General features: G+C 32.9%; 1 protein-coding gene across 1 annotated transcript in view; it reads right to left on the bottom strand.

Annotated features, from left to right (window-relative positions):
- The window catches only part of LOC107449709 (uncharacterized), a 25353-nt gene extending 13138 nt beyond the window's left edge, over positions 1–12215 (bottom strand). The window contains exon 1 of the mRNA XM_043039790.2: positions 12056–12215. Within this exon, the coding sequence (XP_042895724.1) occupies positions 12056–12215 (160 nt within the window). The remainder of the gene's footprint in view (positions 1–12055) is intronic.
- Positions 12216–21565: the final 9350 nt, after the last annotated feature.

Genomic DNA, 21565 nt, shown 5'->3' with positions numbered 1-21565 from the left:
TATTTTTTTTTATATATATATATATAATAATAATAATAATGTATGAATAATGAAATAATATATGTTTATAATTTTCCTTTGTTTTATATTCATTTTGAACTTATCTAAAGAGTTTTGTTTACTTGCAGTTTATGCGGAATAAATGAAACTTATTGTTTTTCTTAACTTTCTTCGTATTTTCTTGTATTTATTTATTTTGTTATATATATATATATATCACGCTGAATTAATTTTGCTGTTTTGATTGGAATTTCACAAGCTAAATTCTAATCATAATGATTCAAAGGGGTGACTTCAAAAATGCTACTGAATTAGTGCTAATGGCTATGGAAAAAAACATAAATCTTAATCTAAATGAGCATAAATGTTTTTTCAACGGATTTTGATCTTTGACCATCAAAATATGAGGTGGTAGCCGCGATCTCGAACATATTGCCTTAATGGTTTAGTCAGGAGTGTGGTCGAAACCTCTTAATACGTATTTTAATTTTAAGGGAATCAATAATATTTCTACACACAGTTTTTGATTTCGTTTATTGAAAGACAATTCCATGTAAAAAAAATTATAAATAACTTATTTTTTTAAATAATGATTGAAAAAGTTTTAAATTGGTCTTAAACTATGTAATTTTAAAAAATGCAATTTACGAAACCGGTAAAATTGTTTCCTAATGCCAATTTTTTTTTATTTATATTTTTTTTAGAGCAATCTGTATTTATTTATGTTTTTATTTCTCGAGAATAAATTTTTGTCAGATTTTCTGTTAAGAAAATGAATCTTAAAGTTGATATTGGGTTTAGTAATTCTAGTTCTCAATTATTTCGACATTTAAAGATTTACTCTTGTGCGTAGGTTTTGAAACATAATCCAAAAACAAATAACAAAAAGAAGAAAAAAATAAATCCGCCTACACATTAAAAAAATAAAACTTGACGTAGCGTAAAATGAACTAAGCCAGCGCCGCTATTACATCATCCACATTAAGGAAAGTTTAAAAAAAAGAAATAAAGTTACAGTGAAGTGGCCGCTTTTGTATTGAAGAGACACTTGTCTTTTATGATACTAATACGCGTAAAGAGACGGAAGAGGACAATAATGGCCTTCCTCATTAAAAAAAAAAGAAAGCCATTTTGTCCTTCATAAGTGATTTGCTTTTCTCTTATGTCACTTCTCTCCTTGAATTGAGAATGAATTTGTTCGCTAACAAATTGCCCAATACTTCTCTTTCAAGAAAGCGTTTCGTGGGACACATTTTTTTTAAAAAACATTAAAAAAAAAACGTTAACAACGTTTCAAGCGTTTTAAACGTTTCAAACAAACATAACCACTTATGATTAATTCCTAAGTTTAAAAGTGCATGGAATGGTTCAGAATATCGATTACATGGATTTCATGGAATGGCTCAGATTATCGATTGCATGGAATGGTTCAGAATATCGATTGCATGGAATGGCTCAGAATATCGAGCAAAATAAAAACGATAATAACGATTACTTTTGCTTTGTTGATCGTATTCTTACAAACTAAGTCGTTGTTCTGATTTTTTTTATAACCATCTTTGGATAGCCGACCCATTTTTTCGGGTTTACAACCACTAATGTTCAACTCCGTAGCCTTGTAATTTTGAACCCAATCCAGATGACAAGTGAACTCCTGGATTAAGTATTGGGAGAGATTTGCCTTCGTGGACGACTATTTGACGGAACTAACGCGCATTTGCGTTGTATGGTGAGGAAAACCACGAAGACCACCCGCGGGTAGCCTGACGGCAAGGAGATTCTAACCCATGTCCGTTTAACACATAGGATAAGGTGATAATTCTAAATTTTTTAACTACAATTCTAAAATTTTTCGACCTTTATTAAATAAAATATTAAAAATTTATGTAAAAAAAATTAAGAGGCAAGACAATTAAACACCAGCAAAGTTACTCATGTCACTCTCAGCGATATCAATTCAGTGACTAGGGCAAAATTCAATGATAAAAAAATCCAAATCAAACACCAAATACTTGAAATCAGTACCAACAGAACTCTCATTAGCACACTAACAAGATTCCGGACAGGACACTTTAGGGGGATGAAGATTCATGGTGACGGGACAAGGACTTACTGGCACTGCAAAAATTGCCCTGACATGGAACTAACCCCCATACCTCTTTTCAACTGTTCAATACTGGCGCAATTGCAGCAAATAAGTGACAATCCGTGGGCGGACTTATATGAAGAAAATTTCCTTCAAATAGCAGACCTTTGATCACATTTAAAATTATTTTCTGTCCATGACACGACACCAACCAACCAACCATATTAAAAATTATTTTTCGCCTGGAATTGTCTGATAATTGTGAGCAATTTTTTTAAATTCTATTTCTTGAATTATATCAAAATAAGCAAAAATTGAAGTTAACATTAAGGGGTTTAATTTTCAAAAATTTATACGTTCTTCAGTAATGGCGAAATAGGCAAAACGTGAAATCCACATTAAGGGGTTCAAACTTTCGATCGCCTTCCTGCCTAACCTACTGGGATCCAATTTTTCAGATTGCGTATGCCCCCCCCCCCCCAATTGTTTGATAGTCAGGAATCTAACGCCAGTAATAGGATAAGTTTGTTCTGAGAAAGTACGTTTCTGCTCCTGTTTCTGTTACTTAATTAGTTAGCTCTAATTAATTAGCATATTTACAGTCAAATTTTTGAACAATTAAGATCGGTGTTTATTTCGTGAAACTCTATTAATTAGAACAAAAGTTATTCATGGTCATATCTTTTTTATTTGTGTACAGTACTGATGGTTACTAAAGTATAAACCTATAAGATTAGCCATTAAAATAATATAGAGTATACTAAATAAAAATAATAGTTAAATATAATTATCCGCAACATAATTTATATTGTAAGGTGTGAAGAGGACTCAGAACAAGCTCAATTACATGTCTTTTAAATAAACTATTCAGTGAAATTAAGGATTTATCGCTTCCCGCAGTGGACTGATTGTTAAGACACGGTTCCCACTAGAACACCGAAATCAAGCATCACTGACTGTGGTCAGTGTGGGGGTAGGTGACCACTTGGATCAGTCTACGAAGGGACCTAGGATGTGTGGTATTGGTCCATGTAAAACTGTTTTACCTTGAAGTGCTCGACTTCGTGCGCAGATCGTCGGGCTACCGAAGCAGGGGTGTCATCCCCTCTGCAGAGGATCAAAATTGTGATGGTATGTCTTCGGATCCTCAGGGATGTTTCCCAGACAGTCACCAATAGCCCATTGTGCAGCTCTAGTGCGACGTAAATAAAACTACAACTGCACTCTATTCAATGAAATTAAGGATTTATTGCAGAGCCACAGATACAGCACTCGTCTCCCCCGGGTTCGAACCCCAGAGATAACTGATCGATATGAATTCTGCACCCTGTTCGCACTGACCTCAGCGTTGACGTAAAATATCCTCAGTGGTAAACGGACCATGGGTTATAGTTTTTCCTTGAGTCACCCTTTCTACCGCCCAAACGTGCGTCGACACAATCCACTTGCAAGCGCAGGTCGTCGGGCTACTGAAGCGGGGGTGCCATCCCCTCCGCAGAGGATCAAAATTGTGATGGCATGTCTTCGGATCATCCTCCGGGATGTTTCCCAGGCCGTCGCCAATAGCCCATTGTGCAGCTCTAGTGCGACGTAAATTAACAACAACAACAACCACTTGCAAGCGCAGAGCTTTTATCCTAACTTCGAACCAACTACCCTCTTTGTCGTTTTTCTGGTCCACTCGTGATCAGCCAGCCTTCTTCCGCGCAGAAATAGACAGAAGGAAGCTATAAACTTAGTTGTTAAACAATATCCTCTCTTGATTATCGAATTGGTCAGCTTAATTTACTTTGAAGTTACAGTCTACAATGAAAGCTTTTCTGTTTTCTTTATCGAACAAATTCCTTTGTTGTTTCTTAGAGACTGTAATCATGCTTAGTTTTATTAATCATCTCATCACGTAAGTTTCTTTTTAATTTTGTGTATTATGATCACAAAATGATTTAATTGGTGGAAAGCTTTTTTTAAATAAAATAAGCTCGTTTTTGAAATATTTAGCTTCATGTTCTACTTGATAGTAGTTCCTTTGCCATGTTTGAAGGGAAAAAAAAGTTTTATATTTATTTATTTTTCGGAAAGAAAAATTTTAAGTTTCATTTAACAATTCGCATTGATTTATTTTACAAATAACAATTCGCATGTTCGCTTTTTTTAAAGGTTTACAGTTTTTATAACAATTAACTAAAAAACCTTGCGAAATTGTGATTTGGACATTCCAATAAGAATGAATCTTCAGTACTCGGTCCGGTTTTCCTAAAGTGTACCCAAATTAACCTCTAATCTTGATGTATTTATTGCTTTACCCCTGATAATGATAAATAATATGTACCACTGGCTTTGATTATACAACTTTTTGAAGAGATGACACTCTGCGGCGTTTAGGGAAAAATTTCTGACCAATGATCCTCTGCTTAGCCAAAATTCTTTGATTTTCTTCATCGATAGCAGAAATTTGTTCATGGTTGCTAAGCAGCAGACAAGTTTGCGAAGAGATTTCTCCCGAGGGGTCGTTCAAATAATGTAGCCATTCTTTGGGCTAATTTGAACTCCCTTTTGTAAAAAAAATAAGCAAATCACAATCCCACTGTCATGCTTGTGTAATAAAGTCTCGCAGCAATCCCTTGTCTCATGTTTTTTGCTTTGGCTTACAATGGATAATTTTACAGTTGACATCTAATTTTAAGATTGCATTCAAATAAACGATGTATTAAAAAATTCAACTTATAAATTTTGAAATTGAAATTTTGAAACAACTCAGAGGACAAGTAAACTACTAGATGCAGAGGGACAAACTATCTTCCATGGAAGACTCTTTTTGAAGGAACTGAACCGCGTTTGCGTAACACGGAGATTGATAAAAACCACGGAAATCTCACACGGTTAGCCAGATGGGATAGGGATCCGTCCACTACTAAGCATATTTTACGTCAGCACTGTGGTCGGTGTGAGATGGGAATAGAATTCGTATCAACCAACCACCGCTGGGATTTGAACTTCCGTCAACTCTTGCTTATACTCCTCTTTCCCCCTAGTTAGCAAATCACAGCTTAATATTTGAACAGTATTTATTTACATTTATAACCGTCGTTGAACAGCCGACCCAATTTTTTTGGGTTTACGACTACTAATGTTCCGTAGCCTTGTAATTTTGTGCCCAATCCAGAAGACAAGGGAACTTCTACTTCGAGAAATGGAAGCTATTTGCTTTTGTGGAGGAATTTTTTCTTGATGGAACTAGCCNTATGTTGACACTGTCATTTAACTAAAATTACGAATTTTGAAATTAATATGAGGCAAGCGAAGCTTAAGTGTTCCTTCACTGGTTAGTTTACCCTACCCCCCACTGTTTGATAGTCAGGAATCTAACGCCAGTAATAGAATATGTTTGTATGTTTTTGAACCTGTTTCTGTTAGTTAATTAGTTAGCACTAGTTAATTAGCATATTTACGGTCAAATTTTTGAGCAATTAAGATCGGTGTTTATTTCGTGAAATTCTATTAATTAGAACAAAAATTATTCAAGGTCATATCTTTTTTATTTATGTGCAGTACTGATGGTTACTAAAGTATAAACCTATAAGATTGGCCATTAAAATAATATTTGCATGAGAAGCATACTAAATAAAAATAATAGTTAAATATAATTATCCGCAACATAATTTATATTTTAAGGTGTGAAGAGGACTCAGAACAAGCTCAATTACATGTCTTTTAAATAAACTATTCAAGGAAATTAAGGATTTACTACGTCCCGCAGTGGACTGATCGTTAAGACACGGTTCACAGTAGAACACCGAAATCAAGTATCACTGGTTGTGGTCAGTGTGCAGGTAGGTGACCACTTGGATCAGTCTACGAAGTGATCGAGGATGTGTGGTATTGGTCCATGTAAAACTGTTCTACCTTAAAGTGCTCGACTTCGCGCAGATCGTCGGGCTACCGAAGCAGGGGTGCCATCCCCTCTGCAGAGGATCAAAATTGTGATGGTATGTCTTCGGATCCTCAGGGATGTTTCCCAGTATGTACCACTGGCTTTGATTTTAGACATTTTTAAAGAGGTAACACTCTGCGGTGTTTAGGGAAAGATTTCTGACCAATGATCCTGTGCTCAGTCAAAATTCTTTGGTTTTCTCCGTCGATATCAGAATTTTGTTCATGGTTGATAAGCAGCAGACAAGTTTGAGAATAAATTTCTCCCGAGAGGTCGTTCAAATAATGTAGCCATTCTTTGGGCTAATTTGAACTCCCATTTGTAAAAAAAAATAAGCAAATCACAATCCCACTGTCATGCTTGTGTAATAAAGTCTCACAGCAATCCTTTGTCTCATGTTTTTTGCTTTGTCTTACAATGGATAATTTTACAGCAGACATCTAATTTTAAGATTGCATTCGAATAAACGATGTATTAAAAAATTCAACTTATAAATTTTGAAATTGAAATTTTGAAACAACTCAGAGGACAAGTAAACTACTAGATCGTGCAGAGGGACAAACTATCTTCCATGGAAGACTCTTTTTGAAGGAACTGAACCGCGTTTGCGTAACACGGAGATTGATAAAAACCACGGAAATCTCACACGGTTAGCCAGATGGGATAGGGATCCGTCCACTACTAAGCATATTTTACGTCAGCACTGTGGTCGGTGTGAGATGGGAATAGAATTCGTATCAACCAACCACCTCTGGGATTTGAACTTCCGTCAACTCTTGCTTATACTCCTCTTTCCCCCTAGTTAGCCAAAGCAAATTACAGCTTAATATTTGAACAGTATTTATTTACATTTTTAACCGTCGTTGAACAGCCGACCCAATTTTTTTGGGTTTACGACTACTAATGTTCAACTCCGTAGCCTTGTAATTTTGTGCCCAATCCAGAAAACAAGGGAACTTCTACTTCGAGAAATGGAAGCTATTTGCTTTTGTGGAGGAATTTTTTCTTGATGGAACTAGCCCGCATTTACGTTTCACGGAGAGGGAAACCTCGAAAACCACCCACGGTAAGCCTAACGGCAAGGGAACTCTTGCATATGATCCGTCTACCACTGAGTATATTTTACGTCAGCACTGTGGTCGGTGCGAGCCAGATGCGGAATTCGTATCGACCAGCTATATATAGCTGGTAATTCGAACCCGATTCGCCTTATTGGAAGGCGAATGCTCCAATATTTGAACATTAGATGTGTTAAAAAGAGAAGTATACATCATTTAAAATAATTTCTAGTAGTGATTTTGCATCATAAAGTATTATCAGCACAAATTAATTAATCTCCAGTAGAATTAATTAATAGTCTCGAGGGTGTGCTACTATCATTATTATTATTTAGTGCAAGTTGTACGTTTATCTTTTCCTGAGCTCAGGGCATAGAGCGTTCGCCTTCCAATGAGGTGACTCGGGTTCGAATCGCAGCGATGGTTGTTCGATGCGAATTCCGCATCAGGCTTGCACCAACCACAGTGCTGACGGGAAATATCCTCAGTGGTGGAAGGATCATGGGTTAGAGTCCCCTTACCGTAAGACTAACTGTGGGAGGTTCTCGTGATCTTCCTCTCCTTGTAACGCAAATGCGAGTTACTTCCATCAAAAGTCCTCCACGCGAATTTCTCTCAATACCTGATATAGGAGTTCCCTTGTCTTCTGGATTGGGTTCAAATTGACAGGGCTACGGAGTTGAACATTAGTAGTCGTGAACCCAAAAATTGGGTCAGCTGCTTAACGATGATTATAAAATAAAATTTATCTCATGCTGGGAAATGAAGAGTTTTAATAGAATGTAACTAATACATTAGTATTTTTTTCTATTTCTTGTTCTTCAATTCTTTTATTTATTGTTGGAAAATATTTATTTGCGGGTGAAAAACAAATTGAAATTTACTTAAATTAAAATTTTAAAAGCGTAGAAGGAAATAATTGAATATTGAATTTATATTCCTCATCTCGTTCAAATTATTTCTTTTGATTTTTAATTATTATTTTTTAATCAAAGTGCACATAATACACATAAAAAATCAAATAATTGTCATTCTGAAAAAAAAAATAATAAAAAACCGGAACTGTAACTTTTTTGAGATAAATTTCAGCAGACATTTTTGTCAACTTTAATTTTCCCGTGGGTTCCCATTTTTGTCGTTCCTTAACGACTCGGTAATTACTTTAATCACTTCATTTATTGCCTTTGAGGGAGAACATCCGGGACACTCCGATGTCATTCTATAATGTAATAAAGTGAATGAAATTTAATGAACGAGAGTAATCTCGTCCTGAGGTTGTATTTAATTGTCTTCATTCATCAAGAATGATGCATTATGGGTCTCGAAAAATAATGAGACTTTTAAGTGATTTATTTATTATGGTTATCTCATTAAGTTATTCCTGCGAAATTGCATTTTGAATAAATGTTTGGGTTCTGTAACATCGAAAAAGTTGAAGGATCTTGTAATTTAAGTATTTTAAATGAAAGTCAACGAATTTCGAATAATATATTTTTTTCCTTTTTTTTTTTTTTTTTTTAATAGAAGTCTTTTTCCAAAGTTATGATGCTAGAAAGATATTTCTTTTCTTCAGTGGCATGTACTTAAAAAAAATTACTCTTTTTTTTTCTACTGTGATGCGGATTGTAAGATTGAAAGTTTGTTACAAAAATTTTATAAATACGTCAGCTATTAATTAAATTCAGAATTTTTTTATTTAAAGATAATTAAATGTGTGTCTGTTGGGTTACAAGGATGTTTTTTTTTTACTTTTTCGACAAAAGCTTGTATTTTTAAATGCTCTTCTATTTCATTTTTATTCTTATTTCATTCTTCATATTTGTAACAGCTTTGTGCCTTGTACAATATGGTTCAATTTTCTTAAACAGATATTGTATGTTTCTGAGGCACTAATTAAATCTTTTTTTTAACATCACGCAATTCCAAGAGTTCATTAGAACATGAAGGGAAAAACCACGGAAACCTCTCACGGTTAGCCCGGCGGCGTGGGATTCGTCTACCTCTATGCATATTTTACGTCAGCACTGAGGTCGGTGCGAAACAGGAGCAGAATTCGTATCAACCTGCCACAGCTGGAATATGAACTTTCGCGAACCCTTGCTTATTCCCCTCTTTCCCCCTAGAAAGCAAAAGCAAATCGCAAACCCCCTATTAGATGCTTACCAAATACTTCAACTGTATTTGTTTTATATTTATAACCATTGATGAAATCCGAAATATTTTTTTGTGTTTACGAATACTAATGTTCAACTCCGTAGCCTTGTCATTTTAAACCCAATGCAGAAGACAAGTGACCTCCTGGATCAAGTCTTGGGAGAAATTTGCCTTCGTGGAGGACTTTTTTGATGGAATTAACCAGCATTTGCGTTGCATGGAGAGGAAAACCACGAGAACCTCTCGCGGTTAGCCTGGCGGCAAAGGGACTCTAACCTATGATCCGTCTACCTCTGAGGATATTTCACATCAGCATTGTTGTTAGTGCAAGCTGGATGTGGATTTCTATCGACCAGTCATCGCCGGGATTCGAACCCGGTTCACCTCATTGGAAGGCGAGCGCCTCTATCGGCACTAATTAAATAATCTCATTATAAGCATGATTGCTGCGGAACCTTAATGAGCGAACTTCGTTTGGCAGAATGCTTAATGTTAAAAAAAATTTAATTAACAGGTGCAAATATTATAATAAAAACAACTTTAAATTGATTTAGAAAAACTCAGCTTGAAGAAAGATTTTTTTTTATTGTTTCATCAATATTAAAATTACGTTTCATGTTAGGCCGTTGAATTCGTAATTCTGCAATCACTTTTAATCTATTAATTTCTGGCTTACGCATAAATCAAATGGGATACCTGCAAGTGACGTAGTGTGGCGGGTTTTCTCGATCCTGATTGGTTGTTGAAACGTGACATTTGCTTACTTTAGCAACTGTTTTTTCTAGTAAGCCAAGCCTGTTAAGTACCAATTCTCTTAAGTAACGCAGCCTACCTAAGTACATGACCGAGAAATGGCATGACAATGCTTAAAATAGAGGGCAACAACAAAAACGCGTTATCCTTTTACGCAGAGTAAAATGTTTAGAAAGTGTCAAGAAGTACAGAACAACAATAAAAACGCGTTATTCTTTTACATAGAGTAACATTTTTGGAAAGTGTCATNAATTCTGCAGTCGCTTTTAATTTATTACTTTCTGGCTTACGCATAAATCAAATGGGATACCTGCAAGTGACGTAGTCTGGGTTTCTCGATCCTGATTGGTTGTTGAAACGTGACATTTGTTTACTTTAGCAACTGTTTTTTCTAGTAACCCAAGCCTGTTAAGTACCAATTCTCCTAAGTAACGCAGCCTACCTAAGTACATGATCGAGAAATGGCATGACAATGCTTAAAATAGAGGGCAACAATAAAAACGCGTTATCCTTTTACGCAGAGTAAAATGTTTAGAAAGTGTCAAGAAGTACAGAACAACAATAAAAATGCGTTATTCGTTTACGTAGAGTAACATTTTTAACAAGTGTCATATCAGCTGTCATTTTGCCGTTTTTTCTTCTTCTGTTGGCAGCATTTTATGTCACGAAAGGCACGAGTCTACACGTAAGGCAACATTTAATGTCTTGCGTGAGTGAGTTTGGTTGGTTAAAATTCTAGAATTGAAAATAAAAATGTCTCCTTTTTAAGGTTTTTAGCAGCGATCTTTGACTACTATCTAAGTTAAGTGCTCGAAATTCTGCTGAGGGAAAACTTTTTTCCTTTATTAGCATCATGAAAGCAAGCATTGTGAATTCAGGAGGGGGAGGGGAGGGAAGAAAAATCGATAGAATAGATTTGTCATTTTGATCAATGAGGTTATTGGAAAATGATATTTCGGACAATAGGAAAGCTATTATTGCGCTTTAATGCGGTTGTCTCTTAAATTGTAGAAAAAACAACAATTCTGTCAGCAACCTTTTAAAGTGTAGGAAATTTCAGTTTTTATGGACTAATCCTAAAACATTGCTTTAATTTGTCTTGTTTTAATTTTCAATAGAATTTTAAGATTGAAAATAAGATTTTCGTCAAGAGTCGTTTGCTTGTATTCTTGTTCTATAACTTCTATTAATATTATTCGTTTTGAATAATAAAAGTGAAATAAATCTAAACACTTTTCGTTTTACAATTTATTTTGCGATATAAACCATCAAATATGCCAAATTCGAAAAGTAATTTCGTATAGAAAATACGATTGTTAAGTTTCTTTATATTTTAAAAATTAATGACAAATTACTCAAGTATATTCTGTGTTGGTTTTCATAAAATATGTAACACCGTGTTTGATTTAGAAATAAGAAATTTACTGATACTTAATATTAACACTTTGAATGCCATGGGGATCACCGGTGACCGGCGAGGCCAAGCCGTCAGGGTAAACGTGGGACGTTTTCGTGGTTTTCCTTTCCATGTAGCGCAAATGCGGATTAGTTCCCTCAAAAAGTCTTTCACAGAGGCAAACTTTCTCCCAATACTTGATCCAAGAGTTCCCTTGTCTTCTGGATTGGGTTCAAAATTACAAGGTTCGTTTGAACATTAATAGTCGTAAACCCAAAAAAAAAGCTGGGTCGGCTGTTCAACGCCGGTTATGAAATAAAATATATCAAACATTTAGTTAAATTAGCTTACTTGAACAAATTAGACTGCATTTGCAAAATTTAGACAGGAAAACCACGAAATCTTCCTGTGGTTAACCTGATAAGAGGATTCTAACCTATGAGCCGTTTACCACTAAGGATATTTAGCATTAGCACCGCGTTTCTTGTGGTACGGGAGCAGGATTTGAATCCATCGATTTGGATTCGACAGGATTTGAATCGATCAACCATCAATGGGATTCAACCGTCAATGCTCCTTTGAGCCACCGCGCTTTATGCATCAGATTTGAAAATACTTTGCATGCATACTTTTGTCTCGTTTGTTGCACCAGTTTCAAGAATAAATTGGAATCGCACCTGATTCTGTGACAGCCACTTGAAAAGCCTCTGGGTCCACTCCCATCCATGTATAGAGGCACTGAGTACCTTCTTGGAGTTGTGTTTCTCTCCACACATCCAGAGCCTCCGGGACATCTTCTCTCTGCATCACCCGAACACTGTACACCAAATCGGACATCTCANGGGAGCAGGATTTGAATCCATCGATTTGGATTCGACTGGATTTGAATCGATCAACCATCAATGGGATTCGATGCGATTCAACCGTCAATGCTCCTTTGAGCCACCGCGCTTTATGTATCAGATTTGAAAATACTTTGCATGCATACTTTTGTCTCGTTTGTTGCACCAGTCTCAAGAATAAATTTGAATCACACCTGATTCTGTGACAGCCACTTGAAAAGCCTCTGGGTCCACTCCCATCCATGTATAGAGGCACTGAGTACCTTCTTGGAGTTGTGTTTCTCTCCACACATCCAGAGCCTCCGGGACATCTTCCCTCTGCATCACCCGAACACTGTACACCAAATCGGACATTTCACCGCTTCCCTACTGAAAAAGAACTTTGTTAGGTTTCTTAAACAATAGTGAAATATTTCAAAAAATATAATATCAAGAGATGACAGCAAAACTCCAAATAATATGTTCCATCCTAAGGTAAGCAGCAGTATAACAATCTTCCGTGAAAGAAAATAGTTAAATCGTCTTTGGAGAGATGACGCCACATGACAAGAAACATCCAAATGGCTGAATAGTGAAACTGCCTTTATTAATTATTCAAATTATCATCAATTAATTAATTAATAGAGCATTAATTAATTAGTCAATTGACTTCAGGTTGTTCGTAGAAAGCTTTTGTCTATTAAATAACCGTTTTTTTGAGAGCGATATGTTATTTTAACAACTTTGCTAGTTTGTAACTACTAAGGATATTCTTGAACATTAAGTTAAACGCTGTCTATCTTGAATCAGCGCCCTCTTTGCTAATAATGAAAAAGGAGCAAAAATGTCAATAAAAAGAAAAGCAACAGTTTTGTAAAAATGAAAAGTGTTTGTGATATAATTTTTGCATGTTTGAAAGTTTTCTCCAACGCTGTATTGGTCTGACACATAAAAAGTGAAATTAATACTTCATTTTAATGATTGTCATTTTGATTTTTAAAAAAAATCTTGCCAAATTTGGAGATGTCACCACCAAAGTTTTTTTTTAACGTTCCAGTCAACCACATCCACTCAACAACCACAGCAAATACTTACATCATGGAGTGGGAAACTACTAGAGAAGAAGAAGACCGCTGATACACAACCACCTAACTATAACCTCAGCGCAAACTGGTTGTTAAAAAAAAGTATGGCGTGTTAACGTAAAAACCTTGTTTTACAGTAGACTTTTTATCGTTAATAAAGGAAAATTAATAACTCATTTCCTTTGTTTTGCTAAGCATTAATTCTATATTTCATTAATTTAAAAGTATTCATTAGTAATGTGATTATCGTAGGGTACGATAATCGATTACGAGATAGAATATCGAATTCATATTTGTCGGACTAGGATAAATTGAAATAGAATGGAAATTACAGTTGCTAGCATAAACAAATGCCACGTTTCAAAAGCCAATCAAGATCGATATCTACGTCCCTTGTTGACCAATACTGTCTACTTTAGTCAATAAGCTTTGAAGACATATATAATTCAAAACAATATTTTTAAAATTGTGTTAAAGTATCATAGCGTTTTATTCTTCGTAAAAAGATAAATGCTTTTTTCATAATTATCCCTCATATTATGCTCATCTAACAAAGATTAATTCCAACCAGTAAACTGAAAACAACGAAAGAGGGTTAAATTTTGGAAGCTATTTTAATACTAGACAATTTTATTGATCAAAATAGTTTTAGGTAGCTTAAAATTAAAGTTTTATATCGAGTTTAAGACACTCAAACTATGGCAATTTTACATTTTCTAGGCGAAAGAGGTTCCAAGTTTCATAGAGAAAATAGCAAAGACAATAAACGTAAAAATATATTGAACCTATCGAAAAAACGGGTATTTTACTAGCGCAAAAATAACGTAATCAGTTAAATCATATAAATATTGCCGCATATCGTAAAAATATCGTTAATTTCAACGATATACCCGCGATATTAAAATTCGCATATAGTCCAGAAAATAGTGCTGCACAATATCTGAATTTAATATCACTAAAAGTAAAAGTTTTTTATTAAATGAAGAGAAAAAACATCCTTTCCAGATTTTAAACTAAAATATTTGCTTTACTAATTTACCTATTTTCAGAGTATTAATTACTATTAGCATTCTAACTTCTAATGTTCGTTATTAAATGGTAGTAATTTCTAACGGTAGTTACTTATAGCTCAGTCTAATATCTTATTTATGTTTCATTCATATACATTTTATTTATTTTCAACTCAAATGTTATTAAAATCAACTCACTCATTAAAGATTTGTGAAGACGCCCAGAAGATTTTCCTCATCACAGTTCTCGCACTCTTCCTTAATTACGTGTGTGTCTTCTTCACTTTTTAATGAACTAGGTTAAAACCGGTTTAATGAAAAAAAAATTTGTTGCTTTTTATTGCGTGATAATCATTTTTCTTAATACATACTTACACCACACATACTGTTTGTTTTTAAGAAAATAATGAAAGAACAGTAAGAAAAATTTTAACGAGCAAATGTAAAGGATAAACGAAATGAATGAGATAGTTTTCTGTTAGCGTTATCATTTCATGAAAATGAACATTACTCATCATTCGCTCGATAGATCCACAAAAGAATAAAGATATATTTCAACTGTGCCCCGATTAGGATGTAGTAATTCCTGAATCCTGATAGAATTTATGTCAGAAAATGTGATTTTTACTTACAAATATGTAGCTTAGAAACTTGCAAATGCAATAAAATATATTTCCTTATTAATTGAATTAATTGAACTTAACAATTTTGTTTTATTTTTATTGTATAAGAAAATAACTAATTATTCACGCATTCTGAGATTCGATATATTTTTTTCTCATTCTGGTCATGAAAAAAAAACCTCCTGATTTAAATAATAAGATATTTATTATGTCACAAAACTGGCCGAAAAGTTACTTGAATTTCTTAATTTTTATAATTTTTTCCTTGCATATAAAATTTTTTACCAATAACGGTAAATTCAATTATATTTGGACATACATAATCGCTCTGTAAAAGTAGCAGAAAAAGATTTGTTGAAGCTTATAAAATTTTTTTTAGTTATTTTTCTTAAATTGCATAAAAAAATAACAAATTTTTCACGCATAGTAAGATTTTTTATATTTCTTTTCATTCTGAACATAAAGCAAAATCCATTATTACTGAGGTCATTATTTGTTTTTCGGTATCTAAAGGTAAGTGGATATTTTATTTACGACGCACTAGAGCTGCACAATGGGCTATTGGCGACGCGACGGTTTGAGAAACATCCCTGAGGATAATCCGAAGACATGCCATCACAATTTTGATTCTCTGCAGAGGGAATGGCTCCTCTGCATTGGTAGCTTAACGACTTAGAAACAGTTCTAACGACATTACGGTAGAACTGTTTAGCGAGGACCGATACCGCTCACCATAGGTACCTGCGCAGGCTGATCAAAGTGGTCACCCACCCGCTTATCAACCACAGCCAGTGATGCTTGACGTCGGTGTTCGGCTGGGAATCGTGTCTTTAAGATCAGTTCACTGCGGGATCGGTATCTAAAAGATCAAGTCAATACAAACAATCAACAAGACCCGTGATGGCTCAGGGGATAGAGCTCTCGTCTTCCAATGAGACGAACCGGGGTTCGAATCACAGCCGATACGAAATTCGCATCCGGCTTTCACTAACCACAGTACTGATGTGAAATATCCTCAGTGGTAGACGGATCATGGGTTAGAGTTCCCTTGCCGTTAGGTTAACCGTGGGAGGTTCTCGTGATCTTCCTTTCCATATACGGCAAATACGGGTTAGCTCCATCAAAAAGTCCTCCACGAAGGCATATTTCTCCCACTATTTGATGCAGGAGTCCCCTTGTCCTTGGATTTGGTTCAAAATTAGAAGGCTACGGAGCTGAACATTAGTAGTCGTAAACCCATAAAATTGGGCCGACTGTTCAACGACGGTTATAAAATAAAAAATAAAACAATCAACAAATTTGTTCATAGAATGAGAGAAAGAAACTTTCAAACTTTAACGGTACAGACACAGTTTATGTTCACACTAAATTGTGGAAAAAACTCGATTCTGAACTTTAGAGGATCTTCCTAATTATTCTGAAGTTTAGCTAGGTTATGTATACAGTGCGTAAAAAAGTAAACTGAGCATCCTGAATAACTTTTAATTTTTATAATCGGATTTTCACGCTCTAAGACTCTGTCTTAAAGGTTCGAGGGGGTGACTTCAAATATGCTATATAATTTTTGAAGACGATATTTTAAGCTACGAAATCAAACATAAAAACGTACTTTCTCCGAATAAACATACCCTTTTTTGAATGAATTCGAATTTCTGAAGCCAAAAATAGGAAGTAGCCTCAATTTGGAAAATATGGTCCCCCTAATTTGATCAGGTGAGCTATCAAAAGTTTCGACCCCTTAATGCTAATTTTACTTTTTGGACATTTTGTCATGTATCGAGAACTTTTTAAGCTAAATGAAAAAATTTTGCGCACTATTCTAAAATGTGTTTATGTGAAAATAAATCCATGCAAAGAATAAATTTAAGTAAATATTTATTATTTTTTTGTTTTTTTTAGTAGTTTTATATTATGGGTTATTAGTATTTTATTTAATAATAGTCGAAAAAATTTTGAATGGTGAGGTATAAAATTTTGCGTAGCAAAATACGAAATTTGAGAGAAATTGGTTAAATAGTTCCTGAGTGTGAGCAACCTGAATTTGGAAAAAAAATTATATTTAAAATTAAATTTCTCAAGAACTATGTGAGCGATTTCGTTAAAATTTTGTATTTAGCCATGAAAATATACATTCTGCGATCTAATTTTAAACATATGACTTATATGAAATATGATTTTTCACTGCAATCTGAATTGTTCTCTCTCGATATATAATATATATATAATGTTACGATGGTGCAGACAATAAAAAAAATTAAGCATATTTCCCTATAGTAAAATAATCACATTTATTTAAAGATGTTATCTTATATTGTTAACATAAAATACTTTTATTAATTAGTATAAAAAAGGGACTCAGGCGAGAACTTATCCATACAGCACTGCCTCTCTTGGGATCTTATATATTATACCCTTTTTGTTTGATGTAACTAATGCTAAATTTTTTAAAGTCACATAGTAGATTAGTAGAGCAAAATTGGACTATAAACTCGTGATTAACCTTTTTTCGACACGTATTTCTTAAGACTTTACTCAAGAGCTTTTATTTAAATTTGGTAAGGTTCTGTATATGAATATTAGCTCCCACAGTATTTGCAATCTAATCAATCATTTTTGGAATTTACGACAAGGCTATTTTAAATGTTTTATTGTGATTCTGAATCACAATAAAACAAATACAGGAAAAAAAGATATGATCTCTTCATCAGCTCACACGATTATATCCGCAAAAAGGAGTGCTTTCTAATATTGTATCAATATAGTCAAAGCAAAATATATCAATACAATAGTGTGAGGAGTATTCAAAAATAATTTTTGAAACAAAATGGAATCGAAAGTTTTTAGTAATAAATATCGCATAGAAAACAGAAAATGAAATGTAAAGAGAAAATAGAACAAAACATAAAACAAAATCTATAAAGAGAGTTGCGAATTCAAATAAACTTACATGAGCGAAAATTTTCAGGAATAATTTAAAATATTTTCGTAATATGTAATTATAATAATTTTGTAATTGAACTTACTACATGCATAATTTGCGCACTGTACATTTAATGGTTTTGTAACTTTAACGGTAAGTTAAGTAGAACAATATATAATTTTAAGTTACTATTATAGAATAGTTTGCATTATTATTGTTCATGAAGTTGTTTAAAGAGGAAGTAACAAACAAATACAGATTCCATTGATAAAAATAATGGTTGATGTGAATTAGAATATTAAAACTTTTTTAATTTATATTAATTTGAAGTTGGCGGTTACTGAAATCAAACGAATGTTTTTCGCAATGCGACTAAATAAAATAGTCTAGAAGATATTAAGTCTCAAACCCTTAAATATTGAAAATTGAAAATAATTATTCATTTTTAAGTTTTAAACTAATATTTTTCTTTTATTATTACACGAATTTTTGTTTATTTATATATTTGGAAAAAATATGAAAAATATTCATCTTGACTGTTGGCTTGATTTTATATATGTATATATTAATGCAAAGTGCATTTATGCCAACAACAAGTTTCGATATCAGCCGCACTGGTAATATGTCAGCCACAAAAATATACTTTCTCTGAGTAAACATACCTATCTTTCTATTTATTCAGATTCTTTTTTTTTCAATGCAGTTCCAACAGTTTGAGCTGTGGGAAGTTATGATATATTAATGTTAATTTTCCCTTTTTGCGTATTTCGCTATATCTCAAGAATTATTTGAGGAAAGCAAAATATTTTGCACAGAATTATAAACCTGGTTTATTCAAAGATAATTCCAAGCAAACAAAAAATTCTTTTTTGTTAGAATCATTTTATTTTGATTTGATTTGAGCTACTAACTAGAAAATGCTACTGAACTTATTCTGGTCGTACCAATTTTAAGTTATTAAAAACAAAAGCATATGTATTTAAACTAAAATACTAGTTATATTAATCCTAAGGAATAATCCTAAGGAAATAATGTTAATAATTTATAAGAATATGCATTAATAATTCTAAAACAATGTAAATAATATTAAGAGAATAATGTTAATAATCTTAGAATGATGTTAATGAGCATAAAAGAAAAATACCAATCATCTGAAGAGAATATTGTTAATAATCTTAAGGGAATAATATGAATAATCTCAAGAGAATGATGTTAATAATCTTAAAAGAGCAATGTCAATAATCTTAAGAGAAAAATATTAAAAGTTTTAAGAGAATAATATCCATAATCTTCAGAGAAAAATTTAGTTTATATTAAGAAAAATTATCCTAAGTGAATAATGTCAATAATCCTAAAAGAATAATGTTAATAATCTTAAGAGAGTAATTTCAATAATCTTAAGAGATGTATTAATAATCTCGAGAAAATAATATTAATATTCATATTCAATAACAATAATCCTGAGAGAAAAATATTAACAATATTACGAAAATATTGTCAATAATTGGAAGAGAAAAATATTAATAATCTTAAGAAAATAATGTTAGTTATCTTAAGAAAATAATGTTAATAACATTGAGAGAATAATGTTAAGTCTCAGAGAATAATCGTTATTCATTATTAATTATCTCTATTAATTTTTTATGACGCATTGGATAGAATTTCTAATCATAAGTAATTTTTTGTGACGCATAAATTAGAGTTATCCGGCATTTAATATTTTTAATTTACTTTCGTATGTTTAATGTATGTCAATGTTTATTTAGGAAATGACAAATATAGATAGTTTTTTTTCTCTCGATATTATCTAGATTACGTTTACAAATGGAAAAACATCTGTGTATACATAAATTCTAAAGTAAGAAAATATTGAAATTAGAGCTTTATGAATATTAAGGCGTCATTCATAATAATAGGATGTTTTTAATTAATAGTTGGATTGATAAGCTAAATTCTCATATCTATTACTACGAGTCGTAAGCGAAACATGTTCAAATTTTTAAAAAAATAGGTTTTTAATCTTTTCTACAGCAGCAATGCTAAAATTGAGACGTTCTTTTTAAGACAAAACCAAACAGCGATGTCATTAACACTAAACATATCAACAGTTAATGTATACCTATTTCTACCATAGCCGGTCAAATCACCGGACTTTATGTTTCTTGATTGAATGTAAGAAATATGGATGTTAGGAAGGAAATAAACTAAAAAACCTTCATTATAATTAAACAAAATTGTATATTTCCTATTTATATGTATTATTTATTTAACACAAAGAATAAGAATTTTTAATTCATTGATCAACACATTTTTTACATATATACAGGGTGTTTCCATTGCACATTTTTCGCAAACATATTTCTTATAATTACTATTATTTCTGAAATTCTTATAATTATCAGAATATATAAGAATTATAATTCTTATAATTATTCTTATAATTAATATTATTTCTTCTAAGAACTCGTGCTGTCTTGATTGTTTCGACATTTTTCTGGGTAAAAACTAACAGTTAGTTAGAAATGGAGTAAAGCTATCAAAATTAAATATAAGCTACTTACCAAAACATTTAGTTTTTGTCACCTTTTTTTGCACAAAAATGCCAATCTAAAATTTGAATTCACAGTTATTCTGATTGAACTTTCTACGTAACAGTCTTTGCAGAAATGTGCAACTCATCGAATGCCATACGTGAACACGTATTACACCGCAATTACTGATCCGATAACCTTATAAAGCAATAAATTGTTCTCCCGGTCAAATGACCGGCTGTAGTAGAAATAGGTATACGACAAGTATTATTCGAAACAAGCAAAATACAAAAAAATAAATAAAATAACAATAATAGGATATTAACTGTATATAATTGTTAGAAAAAGTCATGAAGTCAAATGTGCAAAAACGATAAGATGATAAGTGCATTNCTGGTTGTAGTAGAAATAGGTATACGACAAGTATTATTCGAAACATTCAAAATACAAAAAAATAAAATAACAATAATAAAATATTAACTGTATATAATTGTTAGAAGAAGTCATGAAGTCAAATGTGCAAAAACGATAAGATGATAAGCGCATTTTCGATGCAAAATTTTTTAAACGGTCATTTGACCGGTTATGGTATGTTTAGTGTTAAGTTAATGATCTCTAATAACTTGTTATGCTAAGAACTCTGTACTTTTATCCTAGAGTTTTGAGAGTAGGGACGATTGCCCATCACGTTTTGAAAGGCTTTTTCCACGTTCAACCGCTACTTGAAAAATAGTTGAAGTTTGTGGACGATACTGGACGAATGCGAACCGCCGCATTGAATTGAGATTGTTTTTAAGAAATCGGAAGATTCCGTAGTGCCAGACATCGAGTATGAAAGGTTAGCAATAGCAGAAAAAGAGGTTAAAATATTTGAAGTGTGATATTAGAAATGGGAAAATAGAACATATATAATGGGGAAATGGAAAAGTAGAACATATCCAGTGATCGGAAATGAAAAAAAATAGACCAACTGTTTTAAATTGTAAAAACAAAAAGTCACTGCTTATATGTTATGTTGTAAANAATTAATTTAATTTATATATTATTGTAGTATTTTATATATCTATAAAATAACGTAAATTATCCTCAGTGATAGATGGATCATGGATTAGAGTCCCCTTGCCTTGCCATCAGGCTAATCGTGTGGGATGTTTCCATGATTTCATGCAACGCAAATGCTGGTTAATTTCATCAAAA

The sequence above is a fragment of the Parasteatoda tepidariorum genome, chromosome 7, assembly GCF_043381705.1.
Source record: "Parasteatoda tepidariorum isolate YZ-2023 chromosome 7, CAS_Ptep_4.0, whole genome shotgun sequence".
Lineage (NCBI taxonomy): Eukaryota > Metazoa > Arthropoda > Arachnida > Araneae > Theridiidae > Parasteatoda > Parasteatoda tepidariorum.
This window is presented reverse-complemented; position numbering and strand designations above follow the sequence as displayed.